Source organism: Typopeltis vanoorti, chromosome 18, assembly GCF_054136105.1.
Source record: "Typopeltis vanoorti isolate ZY-2024b chromosome 18, IOZ_Tvanoo_1.0, whole genome shotgun sequence".
NCBI lineage: Eukaryota > Metazoa > Arthropoda > Arachnida > Uropygi > Thelyphonidae > Typopeltis > Typopeltis vanoorti.
The window spans coordinates 51,414,855-51,442,186 of NC_143566.1; the positions used below are offsets into that span (position 1 = coordinate 51,414,855).

At 34.0% G+C, this 27,332-nt stretch overlaps 1 protein-coding gene across 1 annotated transcript in view; it reads left to right on the forward strand.

Annotated features, from left to right (window-relative positions):
• The window catches only part of LOC150096666 (very long chain fatty acid elongase 7-like), a 186,566-nt gene that overhangs the window by 10,434 nt on the left and 148,800 nt on the right, over positions 1-27,332 (forward strand). The window contains exons 3-5 of the mRNA XM_090408676.1: positions 13,466-13,656; positions 15,698-15,787; positions 25,018-25,074. Of these exons, the coding sequence (XP_090264802.1) occupies positions 13,466-13,656; positions 15,698-15,787; positions 25,018-25,074 (338 nt within the window). The remainder of the gene's footprint in view (positions 1-13,465; positions 13,657-15,697; positions 15,788-25,017; positions 25,075-27,332) is intronic.

Genomic DNA, 27,332 nt, shown 5'->3' on the forward strand with positions numbered 1-27,332 from the left:
GCTACTCACAATCCACTTACTGTCTGGCTTCAAACCAACTGAACCACCTTCTCCTCTTCCTCTTTTATTTCACTACCTTTTGTTCGCTGAAGCAGCCTTCCTCGCTCTGTTTTTTTACAAAGTTTTCTTCTCTCTGTTTTTTTCCTAAAGAAATTATATTTCTTTTGGAAAACAGGGGGAAGTTTTTTTAGGGGAAGGGAAGAAAAACAAATTTTCTTCCCTCCATATACGATACTAATATGCTAAAGATTTTTCAACCTTTCGTGTTTGGGTTTGATATAAAAATCCTTTCTCAAAAAAAGAGTATTTCTTTATAATAAGAACATCAAAAGGAAGCAAGTACGTGAAAGAATAGTCACGTGGTTCCATTACTAGTTGCAAAGTTTTAGCATAAAGAGATGTACACGATGTATAAAGCACAACCAGAGGGGAGGAGGGAAAGATGACAACCCAGTTGCAAAATACAGAGCATCTATACTCATATACTTCATTCCAATGAAGAATTACTACAGACCTTTGTCGAATCAGATCAAATGTGCAATCGCTTTAATTTTCCAAACTCTTCTATGATATTTGGCCAAAGAGGCGTGACATAGGCAAGATAATCCCTTGTCGAGCGACAAATGGAGATCATTTACTAGTTTAAAAGTTTCCATACAGTCTAGAAATGAGAGAACAGAAGGAAAAGTGAACTGATCTCAGAGATTTATCACCCTTCTTAGGAATATCCAAAACTACTTTGAAGTCCGTTAATGAATGACAACAAATATTGATTTTTCATTATTCGAATATTTTGGGTCCAAGCATTTATAGTTTTCCTATAGTGAAATGTTAATTCTGTGCGAAATACTGAATGGTAGCTATGTCAACTGCCGAACAGCAATTGACAGCCAATAAACAACGAAATGATCGGCAAGTGATTTTCGTAATACGATAATTCGTTATAATGGCACCATCATTATCATGACAACTGAATCAAGAGTAGTTTGGTATATGTACTACAGACATATACATATAATTTTGCAAGAAAAATTACGTCTATAGTTATAAAACTCTCGGATTAAAATCAAAATTGCGATAAAAAATTAAATATTAAATTTTATTAAATTCCATCCAGTTGGTTGTAGAAATACTAACATAATTTCGACTTGGTTTTGCAAACTTTTCTACCTGCAAATTATGTCACTGACTGAAACAAAAATTGAGACGGCTAGAAAATGTTTTATAAGGATTCTAAATATCAAATTTTAACAAAATCCGTTCAGTTACGGCCAGGAATAACAATTTGCATGCGTGCTGACAAAATGATTCTAACAAATGCTTACACGCTTTATTACACTACTTAGAAATTCATATTGAGGGATAAAACTTCTCACAGGGTATCAAAATTTTGAGTTCCAGACATAGTCTAAAATTTCTAAAACTTCTATAAAATTTAGTGATGCAAATGGTGCACATTTGGTATACCGAACGAGGAATCAAAAACCATTGACTTTATATATATAAAAATTACTGAGTTTGGTCATCATCATCTGGCGTATATGAAAATTTCTTTCGCGGCCGACATTTGAGGATTCTTGCTGCATAACTCAAGAATGCATCTATAGAAAGTTTTTTTTTTTTTTCACTTGGTTACAAATGAAATTAAACTCGCCAAGAAATTATATTCTTGTTTTGTCCTTTATCCAAGTGTAAGCAAACAAAGTTTGCGCGTCAGGTTACTTGTATATCGGAGCCAATGTCTTCACATTAATTGCCTTTGTATCTCATAATGCAAAACACACCTTTTCGGAGTGAATAATACTATGCATTATGGGAAGGGCCACTACACATATCCGTTTCGACCTTTATTGAGCTATCATCGTGGGAGCCATACCCAAAAGACATACTAAGGTTGAATAAAAAGTTATGAATGTACTTCACGCACAAACTTTGTTTGCTTACACTCTGATAAAGGATAAAACAAGAATGATAATTTCTTGGCAAGCTTAATTTAATTTCGAGAATGCATTGTTATGCCCTTTTTAGACACCATATATTAGTTTTCCGGCCTGTTCATTCAGTATCATGAAATGTCTAAAGTATCGAAATGTATTTTGCATAACAGTTAGGTTTTCTTTTCCCTAAAATAGACAAAATGACAAGAAAACGTACGCAAGTAACAGACAGAAAAAAAATACATTTGTGGAGTGCATCGACAGTATAGAGTGGTCTCCTGCGATGAGTCCTTGAACGTGCTGTTGCGTGCTGCGTAATACTTTAGTCAGAGTGCTAAAATGAATATGTAATACATTAAATTCAGTTCGTTGGGCGTTTTTTTATGCATCATGAACTAAATGATACATTTTAATAGATATACTGTTACTCACTAACAGCAAATGTCATATTGAACTAATAATGACCAATTTGTGTCATTATTAGTTCAATATTTCATACTAAAATTACTTTTCTGTCTTAATTTTCTCTAATAGTCTGTTATAGTTTCTTAAGGTTTCATGTTCACAAGAGAGAGAGAGAGAGAGAGAGAGAAAGTTCAAGTACACGAAACACGCAAGTCCTTGGAACGTTAAGAAGCCGGAAGAAAATCTCAATTGTTTCCCAAAATTACGTATCACTGTATATCGCTTGGATGCCTCACACGGAAAACCACGTAATCTTCTAGAGCGTGAATGCATCTTGCAGAAATGCACTAAGATGCTTGCGGCAAATACGCAACGTGAACGTTTGCATAGGTAGTTGTAATATCTAAGAATATGCATCGAAAAACAACTTTTTGACAGGTCCATAAAAAAAATGCTTGATAATTGCATTTCCGAGCTATCATTATTATTAGTAGTAGTAGTAGTAGAAGTAGTACTATTACCCGGCACCTCCATGGAGCCACTAAGACTCATCACAAAGAGGCCAATCAATTCCACATTGTATCCGTTATGCTCCATTCCAATATTTCATATCTCTGAAGTAATTTTAAACCTTTAAAAAGGCAGACATTTAAGAAATCGAAAACAATTCTTAAATTAGATATTTTTAACAAGTGCCTGCATTCTTGAATTCACATAAATCTCCTTATGCTTAAATCCATTTGTGGAATCGATTTAAGCATAAGTATATAAGTCATGTTTATTAGAATGTGCAATAGAACACACTGTTATACTCAAACCTGATCTAAATCAGCACTGTCTGTAAAATCGATACTCCTTAAGCCCATTGTAATACATTCACAGCACGTTAGTCACGCATAATAAAATAATCGATTTAAAAAGATTAGAACGCAAGCACATATGATTCACATAAAGAAACAATGCATCAAGAAAAACAAAACACAAAAAGTAGCGTAACTGACTTGTGCCTGATACATATTAAAGAATGATGAATGGTTTCTAGGACACCGTGTGTGTGTGTGTGTGTGTGTGTGTGTGTTCTCGTACGTGCGTTTCTAAATTTTCATATCTTGAATGAAATTCTCTTAATCGTAACTTTTTTGCCAGCACTGGAATTAATATATTCACCAGACAATTATAAGTAAATTGCTCATCGTTTGAATATTTAATTTAATCTTCACAATATTTTAAGCTATGAAAGGTCATTTGTACCTTCCAAAATCACTTACCTAAATATATGGAACTCTGTTTCCTTCGGGGAAATTTAAAACATAAAGAAATGGAAAGCAATCTAACTTATAAATCATTAAACGAGTACTGCATATCATTTCCAAACGAAAATTATCTATAAGTAATGTAGTGTGTCGAATTGCAAGGAGTCATAAAAATCATACCACCTATAAAGATTTGATATTTAAAACAATTGTTCAAGCAAGGATTTTTGGAAATCTGTTATCTATGGAGGATAATCATGTTATCATTTATCACGTGATAAATGATAACACGTGATTTACTTAAACCTTTAATTTAGCACTTAGAAAACGATTTGGAAAAAAAAATGTAAAAAAGACTGAATTCAGAAAAAATACCAAGGAGAAGAAGATGGTGATGGTGATAATGAAGAAGAGAGTAGATAAGAGAAGATTCATAAAAAAAGAAGAAAAGAACTTGTGAAATAATGTTCATGAAAAAAAAAACCTGCTGCTGATGATCATCATGCGGTTTAAAAAGTTTCGAAGTCAGTGCATATTTCAAAGCACTGACGTTACACAATTGTAGAACTAAATATGAGACAAAAAGATTATAGATGATAGTAATTTTTTCTAAAGAAAAGCATCCAAAAGTATTTATTAAGAAATAATCCTATATTTTTGGCATACAGTTATCTCCTCTCAATGAGATAAGTTATCTTGAAATGTGATACATCAAGATAAGTTGAACTGTTTACTTCTGAAATATGAATGAAAGTTCGTGGTACTTATTTCATTTTGCAAACAGATTTGGAAAATAAGGAAAAAAATTAAAGTACAGATTCTATTTGTAGTTTGGTTTTAGATCCATGCTGTTCATTCTAATTAAAATAATTATCAGATAAAAAAATATAACACACCGTAAATTATTTTCGATGAAGTCAGCTCCAAATTATTATCATTCGGACATTTGCTTTATTACAAAGTAGAGTACTCCTGCAAAATCAGAGAGGAATGGCTTCGCGAAATGCTCACAGATTTCAAGTATATATTTACGTTTATAATGCAAAGAATGATCAGGGCCGTACTTACACTTTTCTCAAGGCGGATGGGGGCCCTTTTTTGTTTGGGGCACTTAAATTGGCCTTAATTTTTCGGGGTTCCCAGCTATAGTCTCATGCGCCTTTGCATAAGTACGGCCCTGAGAATGAGGGAATGAAATGCATTCATCATGTTATCTAAAGGTATGGTACGTTTTTGTGTGGTCTCTTGTCATGACACCGCAGCCTGAAAAGATTTGTTTTATTTTTATTTTTATGTAAGTGATCTATGTGAGTACAAACTTTTTTGGTAAAATGATATCGTTCGCTGATGACATGGCATTAAAATATACTGAAACGACCCTTGATAATTTAGAAAACAGGATTAATTATGATATGCTAACAATAATGGCTTTAAAATTAATACTGATAATAATACATACATTTCACCTTAACTGATACGCTAGATCATGATATAACTATAATATAGCATGGAAAAAATTCTAGTGGTACTCAAAATTGCAAGTGTTTAATTTAATCAAAAACACAAAATCAGTCAAGTATTTGGATCTCTATATTGACAGCAACCTGAAATGGAACTCCCATATCACATTTTTAACAAACAAGTTGAGGTTCGTAATTAAAGAATATTTTATGTTAAAAAATTTGTCAATTCGGTATTCCTAAGATGCTTATATTATTCATGGTTAAATTCTTCACTGCAATATGGTATCACCTGTTGGGGTGGAGATTACTACAATAATCTGCTTCATTTGATTCTTCGAACACAAAATAAAATAATCACAGCTATGCCATTACCAATATTTCGCATATTCAATAGTAACCTGCTTGCTATTATAGAAACTTTATTAATATAATTGTATACTATATGTAAGAAATAAAACTGTAAATGTTTTTCTATAACGTATACTATAGTTTTCGTTGTAGCCTGAACTTGCTGGTAGTTCCCAAGGCAAACAAAGAAATTTTTCACAAATCATTTGATCACTTAGCAACAAGCAGATACAATAAATTTCCTAATGCATTAAAGTCTGTAACATCAGGCTACACTTTTAGAAAAAGATTGAGAAAAAAGACTACCTCATGGGACTAAATAACCTTTACTTTTATTTTAAACGCATATTATAGAAAAGTATTCTAACTGTTATATATTATGTCTCGATTATTTTATGTATGTATTAGTGTGTCTTCATAGACAGTCATTAAATGTTTAGTGACTGTATCGCCTACATTGTATTTTTAGTAACCTGTATGTAGTATTACTTTTTACTAATATAATATTTATCAGTTGTATTATTATAAATACTTGCTGCATCTGTTGTATTATATTTTCATTGTACTATTTATTCGGTTTAATAACAATTTTAAAGTTTAAAACAATAACAATTTTAATAATAATTTTAATTTACTTCACTATCAAGTAGTAAATACATACACAAATATACTGAAAATGTACTCTTATTATCTAAAACGTAGTATATGCATATATATGTAGGTATATAACGAGCGTTTTTGAACATTATTAAATTAAAAGAACTAAAATTCGCCGTTAATCAATCGAAGTACGAATTAGTGAAGTCAAGAATGTCAGGTCATGAATTAGTCGAAAATTAGTAAGGAGGAACATGAATTTAACAGAGTCTAGAAGACAGATTCTTAAAAATACAAACTTGCAGATTACAGACTCGCTGAGTTTTTTTATGAATTTTCTTCTAAGGATCGATTATTCATTCCCTTGGCATTTTAAAATTTGAAACCCTTTGAAAACTTAGATCGACAAAAATTCAGAGTTTCTGGTAAGGGATAAGTCTTAGTGTTTTGTGAGATGAACCAACAAAAGTAGAACAAATGCAATTAATAGATAATAACAACGGCGAAGAAGATTAAGAGCGAACCAACTTCAGTTGGTTCTGTTTTACTCTTCTTCGAATGTCTTAAGAACATTTCGATTAACTTTCCAGCTTTGCATCATCATCTTCTGGAAAGTTATTAAACCTTTCCCATCTGATGCGTTTATCAAGCTGTGTAATTTTTGCCACATTGGAAAATTCAGGAGTTCCCAGCAGAATCAAGTTCAAATTATAGCCAGACTCCTATGATACCGCTTTTCTCTTCCCACCTGTGCACCTAGGTTAAGAGTCTTCAAATTTACATTTACAGCTACCGTATTTCATTCTCCCTTATTTTTCGCGTCTTCTGATTGCAGATTCACGAGTATTCACGCGGATATTATTGACGTATTATTATGCCGAAATTTTCTGTTTATTATTTGATTGAAGCTCTTTTAAGGCCCTCAGTTAATTAAAACAATGAAAAACTACTGAGACGAGAATTTTGCTTTATATTTTTTCAATACCTGTTGTATTCAGAGCGCGAGAAGAAGCACCTATCCTTAGCATCAATAAAACAGCAAATAATATAGAAAGAAAGACAGAGTTATTTTAGACTCAAAGTCAGTTTATTTCATGGACAAGTTGAAAACTATTTTAATGATTGGAATGCTACTATTTGAAGAGTCCCTGAAGCTGATTAGAAGCAAAGTTTGCGAGGAGCTTTTATGGGGTTATTCAAGTGAAAATGCGTAACCAGTTTAATACTATAATGATAGCAGGGCTTCCTGAAAAACTCGAGTTTTCTTCAGAGAATAAATGCATCTTCAGACACAGCAGACTAACAGAATGGAAGTCCGATATGTCACTATGTGATAATCCTGACTGCCGAAAGAGATCTTCAGTTTTCCTCTCTATGAGGGAACCAACATCCGTCGGAAAATGGCTTTAGAAAACTCTGTGTTATTTTAAAATAGAATCACGATAAAAATGCCCTATCAGTTTTCGATATAATTTTTGATCCCCAGTAAATTTTTTGAATACTTCATTTTCTCTTGGAAAGGACAGTAGTCATATCCATGATAGCAGAACAATACAAAGAGGCAGTATCCATAAGGATATCTAGTTTGATTGATTAGTCTCATCCATCCCTTTAGGACGGGTAGAGTCCCCTATTGATGGTTTCAGGACGAATTTATTTATTTTTTAATGCGGCCGGTTCGACACTACTTACTGCATTCCCTAAGGGCAATAATAATATAAATGTTCACGGGGTCGGTTTGCCTGTTCGGGAGGACGAAACACCCTAGTTTCCGGGTGAAAAACACCCTACCTCCGTGTGAAACCGGCTAACTCACCTATCGTCGAAAGAGACCAGATAAAGGTTCTTCACGTCACTGACGAGAATCGAACCCAGGTCTTTCCTACCAAAGGGCTTCGTCTATACCGACTGAGCTACGAAGGCTCATATATAGTTTGCGAGAACAAATAAAGAAAAAATAAGTTATGAAAATCTTAATTCAATGTACTTTTTTGATATATTTTAAACAACACTTTCTTGTAAAATAGTATTTTATTTTCTATTTTTTGTCATGATAAATATAGAAATACAGCACAACTACTGCACTTCTCACTGACCCAAAAATTCTCTTAAAATATGTACACTGTTATTTACTACGCTACTATACGCGACATGCAATTCCAACCAAATATGAGAAGCCCTACAGAATACAAGTCTAACCCACAGACACCACAGACAATGCTCATAACGCACTGACACCTCATGGTAAGAACTGAAAATCGGACGAAGATAAAACGTGCAATCTTCTAATTAATGAGTTACTAGTAATTGGTTTTTTTAAAGATAACTCTTGTCATAAAGTAAATCATTTACTGAAAACATGTTTTTATCACAAAACATGTAGTTACTGCAATTATGCATAATTGCAGTAACTACATTAATACTGAACTAAATTGTTTTAAGCAAAGCAAGCTGTGAGGATCCATGAGGAGTGATTTATATTAGATTTTGGAAGAAAAATAAACAAAGCCACTAGTATATAGCAATGTGTTTCTTACTCTGGGTGGTGTGCACTCAGAGAGAAAGAAAGAAGGCAAATCAAGATGATATCATAGGTATGAAAAAGAATGCACATAGATATACTTCACTGCTAGAGAGAGAGAGAGTAGTAGTTGGGGAGCAATGGAAAATAAAAAATTAGTATTACTTATAGCTGTGTAGGAATGTTTTTTAGAATTAACAACGAGGAAACCGAGGTCATGAAGTGAGTGAAATGATCTATCACTTGCGTGTATTCGCAGGGTAATCTGTCTGTTCTGCGGAAGAAGAAAATCAAGTTTTCAGCAGAAAAAAAGTTTTTCGCCTATAACTGACAGGTTACCAATTTTAGCTGAAAAAAGCCAAGAAAAAAGTATTTTGAGTCATTAACGGGATTTGAACTGGGTCTTTCCAACCATACGGAACTTGTTTCTACTACGCTTCGGTATTGTTGCCTACAGCATTCAAGAAGACAGATTAAATGAAACAAGGAAATAGATAGTAAAATTAAGATGTCTTTCTTAGCTGTTATCGCTACATCTTTCCTTTTTTAAACTAAAAGCAGTAAGAAAGATAAAGTTATGTTTCTTGTCCTGCTGAATTGCATGTGTGTGTGTGTGTGTGTGTGTGTGTGTGTGTGTGTGTGTGTGTGTGTGTGTGTGTGTACTTGACCCAACTTTAGATCCAGTGGTAGGGCGATGTATATCTTGATATAGGTAACCTTCACCTTCCACTTGTCCTCATATGAATGCTTCAGAAACTTCCTTAATCATCAGGAGACCACAAGGAAGGAAGACACGGTTAGCTAAACAATAAACAGGACATTGCACTTTGCTGCCTCATGTTTTCCTAGCGTGTATATCTAACTCTGAGTTAGGACGATAGTTACGCTGTTAAAAATTGTTGCGGAACATACTTTTCTATTCCGGTACTATTCATATACCGAGAAGCTTTGAATATTACAGATAGTAATGGAGGAGTATTTTGCCGAAATTAATACTTTGATGCTACTAATAAGCAACTAGCTCTAAATTTCGCATAGTAATGAAGAAATACGATAATTAACATATATGCATGTATTTAATTAATAAAAACGATTTACGCGATCAATTAATATTAGATATTTATCATAGTTTTACATACTGTACGCAAAGTGACAAAACTTCTGAAGTACTATTGATGCATTTATTGATCCTTGTTGCCAAGTGCCTAGAATAATCATAATGATTATGTCCAAGCAAATCTTTGTCGACATATTTAACTTCATATTTTCAGCTTTCACTAGCTAATATATCATTGATGTTCGTGTTTACAGTTTATTTCGAACAAATAAATGCTATGCAACAAAACATTATTCGTCCTCAGAAAAAGGGTTTAAAGATCACAGGAAAATGGTTGCTAATCATGACTTATGTGGAAGATTAAAAAGATGGTCATGGGGAAAATGTTTTCCCATTAAGCATAACCAGGATAAATTTTTATTACTGTCAATGCTTCATGTTATGTGGACAAGAGGTTTTACAAACATGCAATTATGATCACGCCTCTTTATCACAGTTAAAGAATGTCACGAAACACTTTCTGTTTTGTTCTTTATCAATGTGTCATTTCAGATTAAGTGGGAGTTTCGATAATGATACATTAGAGGTAAAACATTTGGAAGATTTTTGTCGCTGTAATTTTCAAGATCTCTTCAGAACGAGAGTTCCGAAGAACATATTTTTTTTAACAGATGCAGACCAGACCAGATAAGATATATTTTAATCATCACTTTCGAGCATTAATACAGTGTTTTATTATACAGCATGCGGTTCAGTGGAAGTATTCATCTATTCTGTTTATCCCATCTTCTCATTGCGTGTTAAGTCAACAGTCTTTCACAGCCAAGGAATTTAGTTCGAAACCTAATGAATGCTCTGATAGGGCGGTTAATCCTATTTGCATAGCGTATTATGCTCTCGGTTGAGTTTGTTCCTCTGGTCGGTTCACCTGTTTTGTGGGATGAAAAACCTTTTTACCTCTGTAAGAGGTTGGCTAACTCATCTTAAGTTGCAGTCATTATAAAGGTTCTTCACGTCCCGGACGGATTTTTAACCCAGTCTTTCTAATCAAGGGACACTGTCGAGACAAACTGAGCTATCTGAGCCATGAAGGTCCTTTCATTCTGTTTATTCACAAACAGTTACAGTTGCATTAGGTCTGAAGCAGTCCACTTATTTTGAAGTGGGTTTGAATCCCATACACGGATGTTTGCAAATATCTTTAGGTGGGAGATGAATTAAATTACCCTTTGAGACCACGCTGCTTATTGGATGCCTTGAAGTGGTTTGAAAAAGTTCTATGTTTGATGACAGTGGTTCCGAAGCGATCCTTATTCCACATTACACTCGAGTACTATTGTACGTGGGTGAAATTTACATAAACATACAGACAAGAAAATGCAATTAGAAGAAAAATCAATATTCAATGCATAGCATTTTTATGGTGATAAATACCTCTCTCTTCCCCCCCCCCTCTGTCTAAAATCTCTGAAATGTCTTATTTTTTAATTGAGGAATTTAGAACTTGCTTTTCTGACGGCACATGTTAATACCTTCGGAATTGAATAGAAGTTTTATTTTAAATGGACAACGATTTCAAAAGTAAAATACGACATACAGAAATCTGAAGTGATTATCTTAAAGTTCAAACTCATGACGTTCTTCCTCCCCACCCCTCTCCTCCTCCTCTCAAAAATGCTTAATGAACTTTGGCACGTTTGGTTATACTAAAGTATCAAACCAGGATTCAGTTTCCATTGGGCTTGTTTGATCTATCATAATAAACGATTAAAGATTAAATGACAAATAATGATTTATCGTAAAAAGTGGCTCATTTTTCATTGAATATCTGAGGTTATTAAGCATAAGCATAAGTATCAGTGAATTATGTGGCTACTATTGTCTTGATGCCCTTCCATTTAGAAGATATCGGGATAAATTTTTATGAATCAGTACTGTATATTATTATTATTATTTTACGCGTATCGGCGCGGTTAGCCTAGTGGGTTTGCGCTTCGCAACCATATGCCTGGGGAAGAAGTGTCCTGGGTTCGATATGAGTGTCCCGTCGTCGATATGAGGAGCTTAAGGATCTTCCTCAACCATAGCCAAGTTAGCCGGACGTAGACAGCAGGGTTTTTTCCTCCAGTTTATCTGGGGGTTTTCATCCGGCAAACCGGCCTCGTAAACACACGGATCTACAGCCATAAATACTTACCCCCCCCATGAGGGGCTCAGCTCGTCCCAATAGGGACGGGGAAGAAAAGGGAGGAAACTCCATATAAATAATTAAAATAAATTATTTTACGCGGGTGAACATAGTTGCTTATCAGTGATTATTAGCGACTAACTTACTCGTATAATGATGCTATATCACAATGTATTTTATCTTAGGATTTAATAATGAATATGTCTGTCGATTAGTTTATTTTGGTGACAAATGCACAAACTACCTATCTCTCCATGATAGCAAACGACAGAAAGAATCTTTTACCATGGAAATTGCAAACACTTTATTAACAACTAATGACATTAAAGAATACTGTGTGTGTGTGTGTGTGTGTGTGTGTGTGTGTGTGTGTGTGTGTGTGTGTGTGTGTGTGTGTGTGTGTGTGTGTGTGTGTGTGTGTGTGTGTGTGTGTGTGTGTGTGTGTTCATTTCAAAATATATCCCTTTTTGCCAAATGAGTATTGTTAATGCCATGTCGAAAGAAGCACACGGTGAGAGTAAAGCTGTTACCCAGTTTCTCCTCAATTCCGATCTTTGTCGGTAGTGCGAAACTTGTCCACGTAAATAAGTCTCAGTGCTAGGTGATTTGTGCGATGAGGTATTTTCTTATCTCGCGGTTGAATAATAAAACATCAAACCTACTTCAGAAAATATTATTAAAGCTCGGTAATAAAACACATGAGCAAATTGGCAAGACAATCACGCATATTGAAACAAACAAAAACAAATATTGTGAAAATGTAACGTATACGATATGCAACATATAATCTGATTAACTCAGTTCCTATATTCCTCTTTTGCTTTGTATAACTATGATTATTCATTATGTTTGTTTTATTTTTCTTACCTTCGTCAATAATATGTAAATATATATATTTTTTGTTTGTCTACATTCCATTTTGGGTCTCAATGTTTCTTGCTGTATATAATGTATATTACATAGCCTAGTTCAGTCACTGACTGTTTGTGCCCAGCATGTGAATGCAAAAATCTATTCGCACCTTTGTTAAGTTGTAAAGACTAATTCAGAAATAGACGTACTGTATTCCAGTTATTGCTGAACAGCTTAAAGAATTATTATAATTACGGCTATTTTGCCTGCTTCAGTTTAGGAGTGCCTCTGTTTAAAAACGTTGATGTGAGATTGGGTATTATCCCAAAAAGAATAATTTTATGTTCGTGTATTCTATATACGTTTACGTTTTACTTAGAATAAGTATATAATTATAGCTTTCTATAATCTAACTAGAAATTAAATGAGATCCAAAAATAGTAACCGATATGCTACATTTCTACATTCCGCGCTACGAAAATGCATATATTAATACAGTAATTAAATATAGAATACAACTGAGAATAATTTCTAAAATGGGTTCAATTTCCTCTCTCTCTAGCTGAATTATGAAACATATCTGAAAGGACAGATTAGTGTTATTTGAAAGTTATTTATAAGTGCAGTAGTTTATATCTCACCAAAATAAAAATCTATAGTAACCAAATCAGGCTTGAATAAATCTGCTACTTTCCACATAAACCCTGAATAATGTTTCTCACACTATATGAGAAGAAAGGACTCAGATCATTTTCCCACTCTATAGTAATGCTTAATTACTGAAATATCTGTTATTGAATAATAAGTTGTTTATTTTATAATAGATAATGTTTTCCCTCTTTAGATCCAAGGACAAGCAGCTGGCCGTTATTAGGAAGCCCGTTTCCAATGCTATCAATAATTTTTTCTTACGTATACTTTGTCAAAGTTATTGGTCCAGCATGGATGAAACACAGAAAACCATTCCAGATCGAAGGCATCATTGTAGCTTATAATGTTCTGATGGTGATTCTTAGTGCATTCTTCTTTTTTTATGTAAGTGCTAAACTTTAAACATTCATTGATAAAGTTTATTGATGGTTTAATGCTACTTAAATCTTTACATACCGAATTCTTAATAATGTTTTATTTTTAAAGGCTTGAACTAGTACTACAGGGTGTACTGTAGTACTAAAAGCACTCAAAAGTGCTTTTAGTACTTATTAAAAGTTTATTTATAAGTCACGAAGGGGTTTAAACATTTAATAACTTTTTATTTATTAATTATTATTTTTTGTTATAACGAAATACAGAACCTGGAGATTTTTTATTAGTTATGGACAACTACATCACGTAAATGCTGCCTTCCATTTTCTGTTCACAAAGATGGGCCCTTTCTACAACATGTTCCATGACAGCTGCTAATGTTTCTGGCTGTAGCGCCCTAATTTCTGCACGAATGTTCTCCTTTAGCTATTCGATTGTCTATGCCCTAGAGCTTCATATACACCAGGCAACTCTATAGGAAGAAGTCAGGAGCCGTCAGATCTGGAGAACGTGAAGGCCAATTAATTGCAGATCTTCGCGAAATTATCCGCTCTTTTTGTTAGAATATCGAATGCTGATTTTCAAAATAAAATTGCACGATTTTGGTTTGTTGTTGGGTTGTGAACTTTTCCATGATTAATTTCTCAATATTTCTTAGAATACATGAAAAAAATATAATGAAAAAAATTAATAATCCAAAAAGTTATTCATATTTTAAACCCCTTTGTGTTTTATGGGCCACCCTATATAACTAAAACTGTTATTTCAAATGAATACAAAATAAATCTCTTTTCAGTTACTTGTGCGTGCGGAGGATATGGGAGGGGAGGGAAAGGGAGAGGAGAGGGCATGGAGGAGTGATTATAAGTTTATTGGAACCTGTTGAACCATCTGTTTAATGATCGCTCATCACTGAAGCATGCGATTTAAATAGAATAGCATGATTGAGAATCTATACAACTTTGAACCCTGAATTATCTCTTACTTGATTGTTTTATAATAATAATAATAATAATAATAATTATATATATATATATATATATATATATATATATATATATATATGTATATTATCGATGTATGGAAGTTTTAAGAGTGTACAGTACATCACAGTGCTCATCTTAATTGGTCCGATGAAATTAATTGTAAGATAACTTTGAATACTTTAATTTATCAATTAATTGTGACCAAATCTGTGCAGAGTAGGGGACACTGTGTTTGTTTTAAGATACTGTATATTAGAAAACAATAATGAAGGAGAATGCTATATTTGAATTACTCAAAGGTGTAAAATTCGGAAGAGGAGGAAGAAGCTTACCTCCTTCGACTACAATACTGTTTCTCATTGTAAATATGGAAAAAAAGTTATAAATTTATCAAATTATATATTAAAAAACTTGTCTATATTATATGTAAAAACTTGCCTACCACGTCAGTTCACACTTCACGCACGCAAAACAGGTGAAACTCAGAAAACAAAAACAGCAACTTATGACAAATGACAAAGTTCAATTGCATTGGTTGACACAATAACCAATCACAGCCTCTAGGTGCTAATATCTCAGAGCTCACACTGCCTCGCCTTCTGCGCCGTTTAAAACTACTAGAACGCTAAGAATTTGACCCGCTGCGCTATCTGTACATATTTTCAAAGGGCTCAAAGGTGTATGTATTTTGAACGGACACTCAGGCTATTAACGCGAATGTGACAATGTTTAAGCGTCGAAAAATGTCCTCTTGAAACATTAGTATATTGTGTTTACTTTAGGAATCACGCGAAGTCTGGAAACAATTAGGGGAGCCTTTAACGGGAATAAATGCAAAAACATAGTAACGGTGCTGTTTTGGAGGGATGGTGCGTCGTACCGGCACATTTATTAACAGTGACACGTGACATGAATGCGGTATCGTTTTAAATTTCAGATTTTCCAGCTAACAATCATGTATACCGGTATTTATTGTTTTACAAACCAAGCGCTATATAAACCAAAAAACTTAAAATATATAGTAATAATAATACAGCTATAACCTGAAACGTTTTATATTTTAGGGTGGAAGTTACACTTATCTTCCTCCTAGTGGAAAGTTTAACTGGATTTGTGAACCAATTAGTTACAGTACCGATCCAAAGTCTTTAAAGGTAAGAAAACTGGTTCCATGAAGTATATATACTATCTTTAATTATGTTATAATTATGCCATTAACAAATGGAAGCTAGTAGTAAATCAGGATTCACAAATTAATACAGAAATGAAATGATAATGATACGTAATGTGTTGCAAACATTTCTATAAATGTTTAAATATCAGGTTAATTATATTTTCATTCCTGTGTTAATTAACTTTTTATGAATAGGTCAATTATTCAATCCGGCGGGATGAGGACAACCTCACAGCGAATCCCGAGTGTTTCCAAAACACAATGCTGTCTTGAGAGTTTATTTTTCACTTGGTTAGACTATAATAAGTTTAGTTTAATCCTTTATCCAAGTGTGAGCAAACAAAGTTTGCGCCTGAAAATATCTTCAGGACTGGGGTAAGGTAGTACAACACCGGGCAACTTGTTGCAAAGGTGGAGAAAGATCTCATCACTCCCAACTCAGTATCTCCCATAATGCAAAGCACATCTCCTTGCGGATATGTGCAATGCTATGCATTAAGGCAAGGGACACTACCCATACCGGTTTCGACCTTTATTGAGGTCTCGTCAGTGGGAGCCAGGCCCAATAGTGGAGACACCAAAGCAGATGCTGAAGATACTTTCAGGCGCAAACTTTGTTTGCTCACACTTAGATAAAGGATTAAACTAAACTTATTACAATGCTGTCTTATTTCTAGTAAGAAATATTCCCATTCACTTTCCCTTTCATTTGATAGTATTCAAATTTCCAGACATCAGATCTCTTTTCTTCTGTTCGCAAATCACAAATATATAGCGGAGGCTATGTATGTGATACATGTATATCTAAAAAAAAAAACTTTATCTTTTTCCACTGAAGACTCTCCTCTCGATGCTGTATAGAAGAGGCCAATCTGGTTAAGAGACGATCTTGCTCTCATAGACATTGTGCTTCCTTTATGCTTTTTTTCCACAGGTAGTTTCACGATTTATTTATTCAGGAGGAGAAGAACATCAGAGGGGTGTTGGAATAATGCTGGATAAAAGGATAGCCGATATGTTGGAGGGATATTGGCAGAGATCTGAAAGAGTTGCTTCGAGAATAAAAGCCAAATCTAAAAATATCCTTATAATTGAAGTATACTTGCCTACAACAGATCATATAGACGAAGAAGTCGAAGCGATCTACGAACAAATAGATGAAGGAACAGATATACTAATAGTAATGGGATATATGAATGCTAAGATAGGAAAAGGAAGAGAGGATGGGCCTGGTGGGCCCTTGGGGCTTGGGAGAAAGAAATGAAAGGGGAGAACAGATTGGTAGAGTTCTGTAGAAGACACAAATTGATAGTGACTAACACCTGGTTTCAACAACATGAGAGAAGAGTACCTGGACAGAGAGGTGAAGAAGCGAGAAATCAGATTGATTATATACTAATTAACTCAAGATAAAGAAATATAATAAAAAATGCAAACACGTATCCTGGAGCAGACTGCAATAGTGACCATAACCTGCTCACAATTAAAGTACAATCAGATTAAAACGAATAAATAAAGAAAGTACAACTAGAAAAATAAGAATTGATGGACTAAAAAGAAAAGAGATAAATATCCAGCTGAACTAGAAAATAAGGTCAGCAATATTGATACTTAGAGATCCTTGGAAGTAATCGGAACTGATTTAAGAGAGAAAATCAAGAAATGCGCTAAAGGTCTTTTGGGTGAGGCGGAGAGGAGAGGGAGGAAGCCCTTAATTACTGAGGAAGTGAGAAATAAAATGGACGAAAGAAGAAATTGGAAGAATAAGAACAACGACGAAGTCTATGTCAGATATAAAGGGATCAATAAACAATTGATCCCTTTATATCTGACATATAAAAAGGATAAAAAGGCCAAGAGAGAATGGCAATTAGGTCTGCAAAGAAATAGAGAAATATGACACAGCAAAGGATATGAGAAAGGCCTATGAAGGTTTGAACTTGATTTCAGGAAAGAAGAGAAGGACAAAAAACGGCATTTTGAAGGATGAAAGAGGAAATATCTTGTTGGAAAAAACATGAAAAATAATAAGGTGGAGGAATTATGTAACAGAACTTTATGGGGATGAAGATAATTTGGAATGTGATCAGATAGAAACTGATGATACCCCAGAAATTAAGGAATGGGAAACCGAAGCAGATATCAAAAGAATAAAGGATAAGAAAACTCCGGTAGTGGATGATATTCAAGGGGAGCTGCTGAAGGCATTGAAAAAAAAAGGAATGAAACTTCTATCCATCATTTTAACAGAAGTCTGGAGGAGGATTGAATACCTAAAGACTTCGTAAGATCTATTTTGTTCCTATTCCCAAGACTACAGAACGATGGATTGCAATATTCACATAACTATCAGCTTGATTATTCACGTTGCAAAAGTCCTAATCAATATAATATATAGATGATAGAAAGCGAGAATTAAATGAAGCATCATTTGATTTCAGGGGAACTAAGGATGCTATCACAATACTTGGGGAAAAGGGCGATCGAAAGATTTATATCTATGCTTTGTAGCTTACGAAAAAGCTTTCGATAATGCTAATCACTCTGTTTTATTTGATATTATGCATAAAATAGGAAGAGACGGAAAAAATCATCCGACTGCTGTTCAGAATATATAAAACTCAAGAAGTCAGGGTTAGATTTGAATGAGATGCTACTGAATGGATCCCCATAAGGAAGGGAGTGAGGCAAAGTTGTGGGATGTCCCCACTCCTTTTTAATGTCTATAGTGAATGGACCACGATAGAGGCCTTGGAAGACCTGAAGGATGGAATAAAGATAAATGCACATCTGATAAATAATATGAGATACGCAGATGATATTGTACCTTATGAGCGAAACAGAAGAGAGTTTGCAAAGATTTTGAATAGACTGAACAGGGTTGGAAATGAGAGATATAAAATGAAAATAAGCGTTCAAAAGAGAAAAGTGATAAAGATTTCAAGGAAAGGAAATGATGGAATGGAAATCACTTTAAACGGACAAAGAATAGAGAATGTAAAAAGTTTTAAATACCTTAGGAGCTGGATATCAGATAACAATAGATCTAATTATGAAATTAACAGAATTAAAAAAGCAAAAGTAGCATTTTTCCAAATATACCACATATTAGGAAGCAGAAATCTGAGCAAAAAGTTAAGAATCCTCAAGACAATGATCTGAAGCGTGGGGACATATAAATGTGAGTCCTGGACGATCAATACGGAGATGACTGACCGGTTGAATGCGTTTGAAATGTGGTGCTTGAGAAAAATGGATCGTATCAGCTGGACTGAAAGAGTGAGAAAAGAAGAGGTTCTCAAAAGATTCAAGGTGAAAAGAGACTATATGGCTAGTATCCAAAGAAGAAGAAAAATGAGGGGTTCTTCTGGAAAGCTCTCCAGAATATATTGCAGGGGAGTTATTACATACATATAGACGTATATATGTCTGTAAGTTTATTAATTATGTATTAATTATACACAAGTTGTAAGTATCTTAATACCACTATCTTTATGATTTGTTTGTTAACTGTTAGGATGATACGTATAAGATATAAATAACTGGATAAATAAGATATAAATAAATAAGATATAAAAATGGATCGTATCAGCTGGACTGAAAGAGTGAGCAAAGAAGATGTTCTCAAAAGATTCAAGGTGAAAAGAGACTATATGGCTAGTATCCAAAGAAGAAGAAACATAGCATTTGCAGGATATTTGATGAGGAGTTCTTCTGGAGAGCTCTCCAGAATATATTGCAAGGAAGTGGAGGGAAAGAAAGGAAGAGGAAGACCCCGAAAGACAACATCAAAGACTGGACAGACAAGAGTCTTACAGAAGCAAGAGATAGAGAGGAATGGAAGAGGACTGTTCATCCGCTGCAACCCAAGAGGGATGCAGCGGATGAACAGTCCTCTTCCATTCCTCTCTTTCAGTCCTCTTCCACTCGTGTTTAAGAACACGAGAAATTAGTTGGTCAACATCCATTCACTACTTGCTTAACGTCTATCGAACTAAATTCGCGTCCCTCTCTTTCATTCCATCTGCTTTTGTTCTTTGGCACAGCCTTCCTCAACCTGTTTTTATGGAGATGTGACCTCCAGGTATTCTAAAACATATCAAGACACTATATTCTTAACTACTTGCACATGCACTGATGTGTATTGTTCATGCAACTTCTCGAGTGTGTTACATTGATATAAAAATGCATTTTTATTAGAAGCATAAAATAACCAACATAAAATGTACTAAAATTATGAATTATAATATCTTAGAGACTACCGTATTTTCATCATTTTTACTAAACTGCACACTGAACTGTAGAAATTCAAAATACTTGAAGATCATATCATGAATAAAGATTAGTTAAGGGGATAAAAATCCCTTATTGTTTTTCAGCCAGTAAGCGAAACTAAGATCGAAAACTACGATCTGAACGTTTCATGCCGACGAACTGTCGGCGGATCCAAGCGTAAGTGACCACTTGGTAGTGCCACACCAAGGCAACTCGTTGGAAAGGTGGAGCAAGCTCCCTCACTATTCTTGATATTTTCTCATAATGTAAAAACACACAGCTCCTAGGAGATGTAGTACTGCTTTACATTATGAGGAGAGGTCACTACCCAGACCGGTTTCAACCTTTTTTTTTGAGGTCTCATCAGTGAGTGGCTAGACCTAGAATATTAGAATTTAAGTGAAAAGAACTTACATACTTTCGCTATACGAATGCCAGAAAGGTGTGTCACTATATTATGTTATAACATATTATAACTAAGATGAAAAGCCAAACGGCTATTTTTCTGGCGAGGTTGATAAGTTAAGGGGATAAAAATCCCTTATTGTTTTTCAGCCAGTAAGCGAAACTAAGATTGAAAACTACGATCTGAACGTTTCATGCCGACGAACTGTCGGCGGATGTTCCTTGGTCGGCGGATGGACCACTTGGTAGTGCCACGAACTGTGGCACTACCAAGTGGTCACTTACGCTTGGATCCGCCGACAGTTCGTCGGCATGAAACGTTCAGATCGTAGTTTTCGATCTTAGTTTCGCTTACTGGCTGAAAAACAATAGTGTTTTTTTATCCCCTTAACTTATCAACCTCGCCAGAAAAATAGCCGTTTGGCTTTTCATCTTAGTTATGAATAAATATTGCCATCAATTTCAAATGAAAACAGTTATTTGAAGAGAGGGAGAGAAACCAAGAGTTTGGATCGTATCTTGTAAGGTAGTGCAGTACCAAATGCTCTCATGCCAAAGTCTGCAAGCTCTTTGCAAGATGACATAATGCTATCACACTCAGAATATTCTCTCTCTCTCTCTCTCTCTCTCTCCTTCTCTCCCCATAATCCATTTTTATATGCCACAGATTGGTTATATGATAATATTTTATACTACTCATATTAACATGAAGTGTTATTATAGTAAAATTTAAATTAATATACGTATATATGTCTGTAATTTTATTAATTATGTATTAATTATACACAAGTTGTAAGTACCTTAATACCACTATCTTTATGATTTGTTTGTTAACTGTTAGAATGATACGTATAAGATATAAATAACTGGTGGGAATCTGAATATTAAGTTCGTTTAGGTTTAGTAGAGGCATAAGATGAATCTTGACTGGCTATGGTATTATCAAATAAAAAAGTCCTGTTCCAATAATACCTTCCAAGCACGTGTACTAAAAGATTGCTCCTCTGTATGGTGTTGCTCAGTACCTGGTTTTATTCTACCAAGATATATATCGTTTATTATGAAAGTCACCCAGTATCCAAATACAGAAAAGGGAAATAAAAGCTCAAAACCCATATCACTTAGTTCTTTTCTTTCATTCTCCCTAACTTCATTACATCTGACTAACTTTTCTATAACTTTTTGTGGCTGATCCAGCAGCTCGAAAAGCGTCAAGTAGTTCTTCCTTCTCAATATCCAGTCCCTGACTCTCTCTCTCTCTCTGTCTCTCTCTCTCTCTCTCACACACACACACACACACACACACATGCATATTTTTGGTTTTGTTACACATCAAATGTAGCAGTCATGAATCTATAGTTAATGACTACAGCCTTTGGCTTGAAAGATCTTGGTTGGAATCTTATCTAGCAAGCAAATAATCTTTATCCGTTTTTTTTTTTTTTTTTTGATTTCTTCAAATGAAGGTGAATTAATTGGTCGCTTACGATTTTCCTACCGTAAATTTGGCTTTTTGATCTTTAAAACAAACCGGTAGAGTATTTACGCAATTTACAGACGAAATATTACATTATAATAAATAATAATACATTAACTTAATAATATAGCCATACCTACTCATATGGGCCCCACAGTCGTTGTGTTATCACGCAGTAATAAGAATGTAATACCGCGTAAGATATAACCAACCTGCCGTTTTAAATGTTGACCATTTTATTACCACAGAGATTATTCTTTCAATCATTAAATCAGCAATGTCAGACTGAGTTTTTTCATACAATTAATCAAAATCAATACTTATTATTACGAATTATGCTTTTGAATTGGTAGTCACCTGTCATGTATGCAAATACACACGTAACCATATAACTAAAACATGGCATTTTAGCGTTAAGACCAACTTGCAGGAAATAACTTAATGCTAAGCAAATTCTTGCATTGAATTCCTGTTTTAAATTGAATACATACTCAGTTTGTTGTTCAAAGCAGAGAATACATTATAATTTTAAAAAAAAATAAATAAATAAAATAAAATTCATTACACACATTATTGCAATAAACGGTTTCTAGGAATCTTTAGAAATTTAATATCATAAAGTTATCTGAATCCATGAAGCTCCTAATTATTTAATATTAAATTAAAAAGTAAAGCTATTTTGGCAATGGAGTAGCTAGCCCCTTTATTACAACTAGGTTAAAAGAGATATTAAATGAGTTGTCTTTAATTAAGGAGGATTGTTAATTGGGCATACTTGTGTGCATTTCTCGGTACAATACGACTTTTTACATCTGATGATGTTTTAAACGAAATGACCAGCATGTTGCTTGCCGTATATATAGCAAGGGGTTCTTTTGTTTCTTTTAATGTTTATTTTCAGATTCGTTTGCTTGATTCATTTTTTCGTTATTTGTTTTATTAATTTTCCAGCTATCTGATATGTATTTCTACCCTCAGTTATCGATTCCTTATGATCAGCACTTGTAATTATACACCATCTCAGCTCTGATAAAGTAGCAAGTTATATAATCTTGTAGCAAGTTATATAATATTTTTACCTTCAAAATTGCATAAAGGTATATCAAATTAATAATCCTTTCTTAATTAAATAAATCTCATTTAATCATATATATACTACTATGCAAATTCTTCTATTGAATTTATGTTTTAAATGGAATATATTTATGGGTAAAATACATATATGTGTATTTTAACCTAGTTGTGATAAGGGGGGGGGGAGGCTACTAGATTGCACAAATAGCTTGGTTTTAATTTAATAATAACATTATTATTATTATTATTATTATTATTAAGAGAGACCTCTCGGGAGTTAGGAACTCATCGAGGGAGGCTATATACTGCATACACCAGGTATAATACTTATTCTTGAATTCATTCACACTGCTTGCACATGCACACACAACATCTAATGAAAATCCATTCCAATCACACACCACCCTATGAGAGAAAAATCTAGCCCTCATCCCCTTCTTAGCGGCATTCATTCTCAGCTTCCAAGAATGCCCTCTTGTCCTTTCCCCACCCTCCATAAAATGAAAACTTCCATCAACTGAAATTCTGTATGACCCTTTCCCGAAGTTTAAGTCTCAATCATATCACCCCACTTTCTCCTGTTTGCTAGTGTCTGCAGTCTACAAATTTTTAATCTGTCTTCTTAATCAATATTCCACAATCCTGATATTATTTTAACACTCTCCTTTGCACTCTCTCCAATATATCAGAATCACAACGGAAACCAGGAGAAAATACATGCGCACAATAGTCCAAGTGAAGTCTAATTAAGGTCTTGTAAAGAGGCAAAATGACAGCCATATTTTTACATGTGAAAGTTCGTTTCAGCATTACAATTATCTTTTCAGTTGTATTTGCAACATGGCCTCTGAACTTCAACTTGCTATCTACTAACACTCCAAGATCCCTAGCCTGATCAGTTTCTTCTAGCATAATCCCACCAATATAATACGACACTGGATATCTAATCATGCCAAAGTGCATTTACTGACATTGAAGTGACATCCATTTTCCCATGTACACAATTCCAGCCAATTCAAATCATTCGGCACATACTGCATATCAGCAGCATTCCTGATTACCCTACCTATCTTTGCGTCATCAGCAAATACCTGTAAAGAAACAGATTGAATAACAGTGGACCAAGGACTGGTCATTGTGGTACACCACTAGTTACCTTAAATCTTACAGACTCAGATCCTACCGATGCCACTTTTTGATATCCGTCAGTCAGCCATTCTCTTATCCACGCTAACATTTTATAATCTTACAGATTATAATATATGGGTTTGGATACAATTCTTCCATGCTGTACTCTATCAAAAGCCTTAGCAAAATCCAAAAGCATCATGGTGTATCCATTCCTCTTGTCTACTTCAACGGTAACATTATTATAGAACGTGAGCAAATTGCTCAAACATGACCACCTTTCCTTAGTAAATCCATGCTTTACATTGCAAAGTAGAGTTTCTCTGTCAACTCATTTCTGAATGCAAACCCTAACCACTTTTTCCAAAATCTTCACCACTACTCTTGAGATACTAATTGGTTGATAGTTGGATACATCGGTCTTTGCACCACCCTTGTGCAATGTAATTACCATACATTCCTTCAATTCCTGCGGAATATTTCCTGTTCTGAGACTTAAATTATACAGCCTGGTCAAAGGAATAGCCAGTTCAGCTGAACACTTTTTTAGCACCTGTGCTGAAATCCCGTCAGTTATATCACATATATATCATTAATATCATATATTCTATATAATTTATATAAGGAAAGTGTTTTAAACCAATTAACTTAATTAACATAATACATATTTAATATAAATTATATTTTATCATTTCATTACATCATAATTCGAAATCCTATTTTTTCTGACTCAGAAACTAGTGGTTTAAATAAGTGATCATGGGTTTTGTATGAAAACGTATAGTTAATGCATGTACAAACTTTATAATTTAAGATCTCTTTTTAAATTGATGCTATTATTTATATTTCAGCTTGTAACGCTGGGATGGTGGTATCTTTTGTTGAAGATAGCAGAGTTTGCTGATACAGTAAGTAATGATGTCGATGTAGTGTGTGTGTGTGTGTGTGTGTGTGTGTGTGTGTGTGTGTGTGTGTGTGTGTGTGTGTGTGTGTGTGTGTGTGTGTGTGTGTGTGTGTGTGTGTGTGTGTGTGTGTGTGTGTGTGTGTGTGTGTGTGTGTCATCACCCGAATCTATAGCAATAGGTTTGGTATGTGTGGCAAATAACTAAGCTTATCTCTCAGAGTATAATGATAATTTGAGACAGCTATAAGATTCTTACTTCACAAATCAGGTATGTTTTTCAGCAGGATTTAAAAAGAAAATAAATTATATATTATAAACAGTTCATGCACGAATACAAATGACAAGTATTGTATCAGCAAAAGAATACGCTTTCTTAAAATGATAGACAGATTGCTTTATCATCCTAAAATAATTCGCATTACATCTTGGCTTACTAAAAAAGTTTAAAAACGAATATAAAGTTTAAATATAAATAGGGTAAGAAACTGGAAATCTTTGAAGACGCACACAAGCCGAGACACGTTTTATAGAGATAATGACCATTTTTAATTTTCATTGATTGAAATCAGTATTGTTTTACTCGATACTGTAAGATATTATTAGCTATATAAAAACACAGTGATGTATTTTTTCATTGATACAATGAAAAAATCTTGACGTATTTCATTCTAAAATAAATAAAATGATTTAATTCAAAATGACCATTTAGTTCAGTAGATGATATTATTATTTTTTAAGTTTTGATATATATATATATATATATATATATATATTTTTTTTTTAATTTAAGATAATCTGTAGTGCTGAATGCCCATCGAAATGCTGATACCAATTGTATCAATGCGAAGGTTTTGCAAAGTTCAGAATTTTCAGTTAGCCAGAATCCCTACTCTCTAGACAAAATACCCACTTCAGGCCTCTGAGCAACGTGGTGATATCACACCAGGAAATTAAAATAATCTACCACCTAATAAACTAGCGATGCAATGCTATATTAATCAGCGCATAGTTTGTCGATGTGCATTGATTAACTATCCCATCTTCTTTTAACATGTTGCATCCGGCTAGTCACGACCAAACCTAATATATGCCATGATGAAGAAGATGATTCTATCTCGAAAATCTGCTATGTCTGTCAATCAGTATGTGTTAGCTGGCTGCATTGTCTGTTTCGTAGGAAAAAACTACCACTGTAACACAAAGCACACGTCTGGTTGTTTATCTATATACAATATATGAATTTAATAGTAGGAAATATTTGGTCTTGAAGTGAGATTAAATATTGCTGCAGGCTGCTTAATTTCCAGACTGGAAAAACTAGTCATTTCTGCATAAATCGGGATAGGTGAAAAGCCTTAAGATTGTACACGTCCTAGACACGATTCAATCTCACATCTTTCCAATTAAAGAGATACAGCGTATCAATCAATCAATTAGTCAATACATCCCCATGAAATATTTATTTCATATATGTCCAGTATACTTATGTATGCATTTGGAATTTTGAAGAGTAAAAGGGGAGGAATAAAACAGAAAGCGTAATGGTAAAGATAAAATATCAGCGGTTTTCTCATGCAAAAAAGACGATAAAATAAACATCCGATAAAATAATCAAATTTATCTCTTAGTAATATCAATTTTCGAATTATCTATGGAAGCATTGCACTTAAACTGCAGACAGTGACAACAGGAAAAAACAAGTTACTTAGTTCATCGAAATATGAAGTAAGATTCCAGCAGGTTTTTTTCACTAAGTTGGGCAGTTTAATTTACTTGGAGGAAATTATATTCATGTTTTCATTCATATTTTACTCTAATTCAAAGCAAACAATAAAAGTTTGTACATTAAGTATTATCTTCGTGTCCAGAGATACTTGCATAATGAGAGCAGTTGACTTTACTACAAATTACCATGCGCCCATAACACAGAGCACACGTCTCTTTGTTTACTATAAATATAAATTTCAGGCTATAAGATGTTTGGTCTTGAAGTCAGATTAAATATTGCAGTAAGCTTACTAAGTACTCCTCCTTGAAGTAATTTTGGCAATTTTATTGAACGGAACAGCCAAATAAAAACATTAGTGACATCTTCGAGAAGAAATGATAACGCATTTCTAGTTAAAAATTCCATCAGTTGTACAAAATAATAAACGAACGATTTATGTACCCTAGACGCCCTGAAATATCCGTCTTTGGACTATTTGTCTAAAAAATCTGCATTGTCGTAGACTACCGGATGGTGAGTGACGAAAATAACAT